The following is a 6,000-nucleotide window of genomic DNA, read 5'->3' as shown; positions in this document are numbered from 1 at the left end:
AAGGGTACAGAAGGGGGCCACACTCCCCAGGAGCCCAGATCTTCATGTCCAGGGCTCCATTCTAACCCCGAGAAGCCGCTTTGCAGCCTATGCCCCTTAGACCCTGGCACCCCAGGTGTCCAGCTCTCTGGCCCTGCCACTTGGGGCCCTCCCTCATCAAGACCCCAAGTTACCCTTCCGTTCAGTGACATTTATCTTCCATTAACTTGCATAGTGTTTTTCACAACTTCTCTTTCTAGTTATAGACTGTAAATTTTCTCTTTGCTGAGTCTTGTAGCTGACTGACTATTTTTCATTGTATTTGTAGGGCTCAGGGAAAAAAAAAAAGGCAATCCCTTTATTTGAGAATCCTGACATTTATTAGCATAATAAAACTCTCAAGATGAAATTGCAGTTTTCCAGACAGTAATTTCATTTGCAGGACAACTTACAAGGAATTTATTTTAAGGCCAGGTAAAACCTAAAATATATGAGACATGCAGAAAGTGCAGGCCCCAAATAAAATGAAATAAATGTGTTAGGCATAGAAACCTCAGCTGTTGTCTCTCACATATTAATTAGGGGTGACAGGAACAACAGCTCAGGGGTTCGGGTTCTCAGCCCAGCCTGCTCGGCTCTCAGAGCTGCTGCTAGTGCTTGGAATAGGAAGTTTCTTCCAACATCTTGAAAATCATCACACCATATTCCCCTGCCACATCACTGCTAATCCCAAAATAATTGTCGCTGTTTCTGTGGTTGTTACCAGCAATGCCTCTCATTTAGACAGAGCTTTCATATTGCTCATTTAAGTGACCCACCAAAAAAAAAAAAAAAAACTAGTGGCGGCCACACAGAAATTCCTCTTCTCGGGTAGACTGAGCCTTCACAAGGTTGAACGTCTTGAACAAAGTCACATAGTTTGTAAGTAGCATGGCCAAAACCAAAATTCGGTTCCTCTGAGGCTCCTAGAATGGAAGACTATTACAAGAAAATCTAACCATAATCGGTGAAGGTTTTAAAGCATCTTAGCATTCAAGAAGCAAGTTTCCGCCTTCTCTTTTATTAATTCGGGGGCCCTGGGAGAGAGCAAGACAGAAGCCAGGTTGCGAGGCTGACATTATCGAACACATTTATATGATGGGTCCTTACCCTGGCTTCCCTCAAAGGCAGAGCCTGTAGCAAATGCCTATATGCTGCCACTTAATTCAGGGGTGGCCAGCCCAGAGGAGCTGGAGAAGGAGGCAGAGGAGGAGGAGGGACAGACAGGAGGGGGCGGACCTCATCTGGCCACTCCTTGGTTTCATCCTGACGAGTTGCTCCATCTTGCAGGACTGTCTTCTCAGAGGTCGTCAGAAGAACTGCCTGTCCGAACAGCCCCCCAGCAGGAGGAAGGGGGAAGAAGTAATCTACCAGCTGCTGTCTCCCATTGATCCAAGGTTCGCTGCACATGCAGAGTTAACTGCCCTGCTCTTGATGGGTGCACGGTGTCTTCAGCAACTGCAGCAATAGGAGATGAGGGGCCCAAAGCACCACATGGGGCAAGGTGGCATTGGCTCGTCTCACATGAAGCTGATGGACCCCGTAAGGAAGAACAGAGTCCAGGCAGAACACTTTGCAGTGGTAGTGACCAGGGTGAAGCAAGTGGCCAAGAATGTGAAGAGTAGGGGAAGCAGGAGGTGAAGGAGAGCGTAAGTGGTGTGGGACATGACTGTCAAGTAAGGTATGGCTGTCCACTGACAAGGATCAGAGCCCATCCATCCTTTCACTCCCACCAATATGATGCTGCCAACATTAAAATACTAGTAAGTCCAGGGTAGGGAGTTGAACACAAGTCTGCTTGATTCCACTAAAATATTCCCACCATAACACGCTGTCTCTGATTGTCCATAAACGTGAGAACCTGAGTATGCACGAAGACACTATCCCTGAGAGTTACTGACGAGTCACTGGAACAATCTCATTGATATGAAAACCATACTCAGATTAAGTGAACACAAGGATCAGACTCAAAATGACCAGGAAGGCAGAAGTATTCATTTGGGTAACCTACATCAAGAGGGTAAACTCCTAGAGAGCAAAGGCTTTCTTGAATTTATAATTCATCCCAGGTTTTGGGCACATCTATGCGAATAAATGAAACCACTGACTCAGTATTGCAAAATCAGGGTCAAGATATGCTTCCAAGACCAAGGATGGGTGGCAGAAGAAGGGGCAAATATAGAAGGCAGAGCAGTATCAGCCGCCTATTCTGGAAGCTGGGTCTCAGAAGCCTTAGGTAATTATTCCAATGATAAAATCAATGAGGGCAATAATGTACATCATTAAAGATGTAGCATCTATATTTTCCATATAAATCCTTTGTAATATTTCTTCTATACTTTCCATGACTTTATAGACAGAACAGGTAGGAAATAACTTACTAGAAAACATTGCTGATTAGTGTTGGAAGACTTTCAGAAGAATTGCATTCATTCAACAAACATTTATTAAATGTCTACCATAGGTTAAATTCAGAGTTCGGCACTGGAATTATTTTGGATTATTAAAACATGACCCATGTGCTCTAGGGGCTCAGCTTAGGGTAGCCATGGCAAATAGGCTTCATGAAGTCATAACTAAACTCTTCATGAAAGAGTTGCATCAGCTATTAGCAATTTCTGTCCTGGGCATTGGGACGGGGACCAATAGCACATATATTTCATATCCCTTGAGACATACTAATCTACTTAATCCTCTGGATGGTGGTAGATCTTCCAGAAGGCCATAAGGATTTGAGCTGGGAAGTTCTTATGTTGAGTTCAAAAACTGGATGCCCAAAGAAGTCCAATTGATAAGGGAGAGAGGGGAAGGAATCATTCAAACAACAGATGGTAGTCTGGTGGGCTGTCCCTCTGTCCACAGGGTTCCTGCAGCAGCTCTCCCCCTGAAACAGTGATAATTTCCTCCTAAAAGGAAAAACAAAAAGGAAGAATTACTTATAACCAAGCAAGGGAAATAAACATCCACCAGAGAGAGGCCAGTTCAAGATAGAAAGTCTATGAATATGTATCTGCCTCCTCCTCACTCAAATTTATAGAAATGACAGAAAAAAAATCTGCGTTTAAAAAAGAAATAGAGCCATATTGGGAAAATGGAAATAAATCCAATATGGGAAAATAAGAAGGAAGGCCATCAACAAAGCCAAATGTTAAAGAATACTTGAAAACCAAAAGACCTACAGGATGAGATGGTCAGAGGAGTGAAGGTGAGGCAGGGGCTGGAGCAAGTATCGGAGGGACAGGCTGGGGAGCCCTAGACAGTAGAGGTCTTTGCCTCGGGCAGATGGGAAGTGAGGAGAGGCACTGCCCTTCGTTGGGAGGCCAAAGAGTCCACAAAAGCTCAGACATTCCCATGCCCAAAAGATGAGCTGTCTTTAGGGCTGTCAACTCCAACCTTTACAGCATGGAGAAAATGGATTCGGGAAACAGGGACTGTATCCATTGATGGATAAATAGGAAATTCAAAGTTCAGACACCACCTCATAACTCAAAATGTATACATACTTAAGGAAAATCATACCCATAAAAGAAAGATGCCAACTCAACAATAGAACTGACCCCCAAGAAAATATCAAGTTTATAAAACAAACTGAAAGAGCTTTTCAGGGATGGGTATGCATCTCCTCAATGGAATAAGAAGATAAATCATTCATGAAATAAGAATGGGCTATTATTTATGGGGCAACTGGGTGGTGCAGCCCATTAAGCATCGGACTCTTGGTTTCGGCTCGGGTCATGATCTCAGGGTCATGAGATCGAGCCCCGTGTCAGGCTCCACACTCAGTGCGGACTCTGCTTGGGATTCTCTCTCCCTCTCCCTCTGCACCCCTCCACTCATGCTCACTCTCTCTCTCTCTCCCTCCCTCAAAATAAATAAATCTTAAAAAAAAAAATAATGGGCTATTATTTTTTTTAATTAAAGAAGCTGCAAATGAAAAGAGTGCCCATTAAATAAAAATAAAAATTTCAAAAGAAGACCTGAGAAGCAGGATAGACATAACTAAAGCTCAATTTAATTGCTGGAAGAACTGACAAGTCAGTAAGAAAGGAGACATCTAAGTAGAAAATGGACAAAGGACAGGAACGAACAATCCACAGAGGAAATCCAAGTGGCCATTAAACATATAAAAAGATCCTCTGTGTCAGTAGTAATTGGAGAAATGCAAGCTAAACAACAGTGAGATAGAGCATCTGCCCGTCTGATGGGAAAAAATTAAAATGACTGATAATCCCCAGTGTTGGCAACAGTGTGGGGAAAAAGCCTCATCAGTTTTGGCAGAAGCACAAACTGGCGCTATGTTTTTGGAGGGCAATCTGGCAGATCTTTTCAAATTAAAATGTGCATCATCTTCTATCCAGCAATTCCAGTACGACGGATCCATCCTAGAGAAATACTGTGCCCAAAGGGACCTAGACAAGCAAAGCTCTGGGGCCCCGTTTGTGATCATGGAAACCTGGAAGCCATGTAAGTGGCCATCAAGAAAAACCACGGGGCTGGGGCGCCTGGGTGGCTCAGTGGTTAAGCGACTGCCTTCGGCTCAGGTCATGATCCCAGGGTCCTGGGATCGAGTCCCGCATCGGGCACCCTGCTCTGCGGGGAGCCTGCTTCTCCCTCTCCCACTCCCCCTGCTTGTGTTCCTGCTCTCGCTGTCTCTGTCTCTGTCAAATAAATAAATAAAATCTTTAAAAAAAAAAAAGAAAGAAAAACCACGGGGCACGCGTACGGATGTGGTTGGTACATGTACTCAATGCAAGCATTTCGGTAACAGCCAACGTCCTGATAACTTACAAATGTTAGCTGTACTGTTTCAGGACTTTACACGGTGATATCTCAATGAAACCTCCCAGGGACCCTAAGGAGGGGAGTGCTATTTTGAAACCCATCTTACTGATGAGAAAACCAAAGCACAAAAATTTCAGTAGTTTGCCCAAAGTCACTCACAGTAATGAAGTTGGGATTTAAAATTCAGCAGCCCACTTCCAGCGACCATGCTTTGAAAAAAAAACACCATATGCTATCTTGATCCTGCTAAAAAATCAAATTGCTGAGCTATTGGTACAGAATTGTCCGGTTTAATCTCACCCCACTATCCTTATTTTTTAGAATTTCCCTGGATAAACTGGTACATTTCAGTTTTTTCTGGAAAATCCTATCTTTTTTTTTTTTTTTAAATCTCTATCCTATTGGTATATTTGTTGGGTAGAGAATTACATTAAATTTTTTTTAAAGATTTTATTTATTTATTTGACAGAGAGAGAGAGACAGCAAGAGAGAACACAAGCAGGGGGAGTGGGAGAGGGAGAAGCAGGCTTCCCGCCGAGCAGGGAGCCCGATGCGGGGGCTCAATCCCAGGACCCTGGGATCATGACCTGAGCTGAAGGCAGACGCTTAACGACTGAGCCACCCAGGCACCCCTGCATTAAATTTATAATTAGGAAAAAAAAAAGCATTGTCTGGTTTGTGGAGAAAATAACAAAACTATGTACTTCCTTATGTACATAAATTTCTGTGTTAATGCCCAGGAAATATTTGGATAGGTACATGGCAAACGAATACTTTAAGGTGGAGGATGGAAATGGAGATTTGAAATGGACAAGGCATTCACCTTGTATTGTACTTCATTATTCTTAGAACATAATCATAAATTAATTGTGTAATTAAAACTTTAATTTCTATACACTGACCACCAGATCTCCACATGGGCATAGATGAACCCCCTCTTCAGTGTAAGAAACTACATTGGAAGTCTCCAACCCTAGATCTGGAAGAGAATAAAGACCTTCAAAGACATCTGTTCTAACCTTCCAATGCAAAAACAATAGCATAGCTTCTCTGAGAGATGGACTTTTTTCCTGTGTTTGAACACTTCCTGGGACAAGCAGCTCATCACTGCTCAAAGCAGCTTATAGTGGGCAGGGAAACCAAATATCATGGTAGAGAGGAAAAAGCCCAATCTTTAGAGGCAGACGGCCTGAGGATTAA

At 43.2% G+C, this 6,000-nt stretch overlaps 1 protein-coding gene across 1 annotated transcript in view; it reads right to left on the bottom strand.

Moving 5' to 3' along the window:
- Positions 1–418: 418 nt before the first annotated feature.
- Positions 419–6,000, bottom strand: part of SH2D4B (SH2 domain containing 4B) — an 82,909-nt gene continuing 77,327 nt past the window's right edge. The window contains exon 10 of the mRNA XM_064595536.1: positions 419–2,924. Within this exon, the coding sequence (XP_064451606.1) occupies positions 2,832–2,924 (93 nt within the window). The 3' untranslated portion in view covers positions 419–2,831. The remainder of the gene's footprint in view (positions 2,925–6,000) is intronic.

Source organism: Mirounga angustirostris, unplaced genomic scaffold (assembly GCF_029215605.1).
Source record: "Mirounga angustirostris isolate CCGP_5_RB_7025 unplaced genomic scaffold, mMirAng1.0.hap1 SCAF_6, whole genome shotgun sequence".
Lineage (NCBI taxonomy): Eukaryota > Metazoa > Chordata > Mammalia > Carnivora > Phocidae > Mirounga > Mirounga angustirostris.
This window is presented reverse-complemented; position numbering and strand designations above follow the sequence as displayed.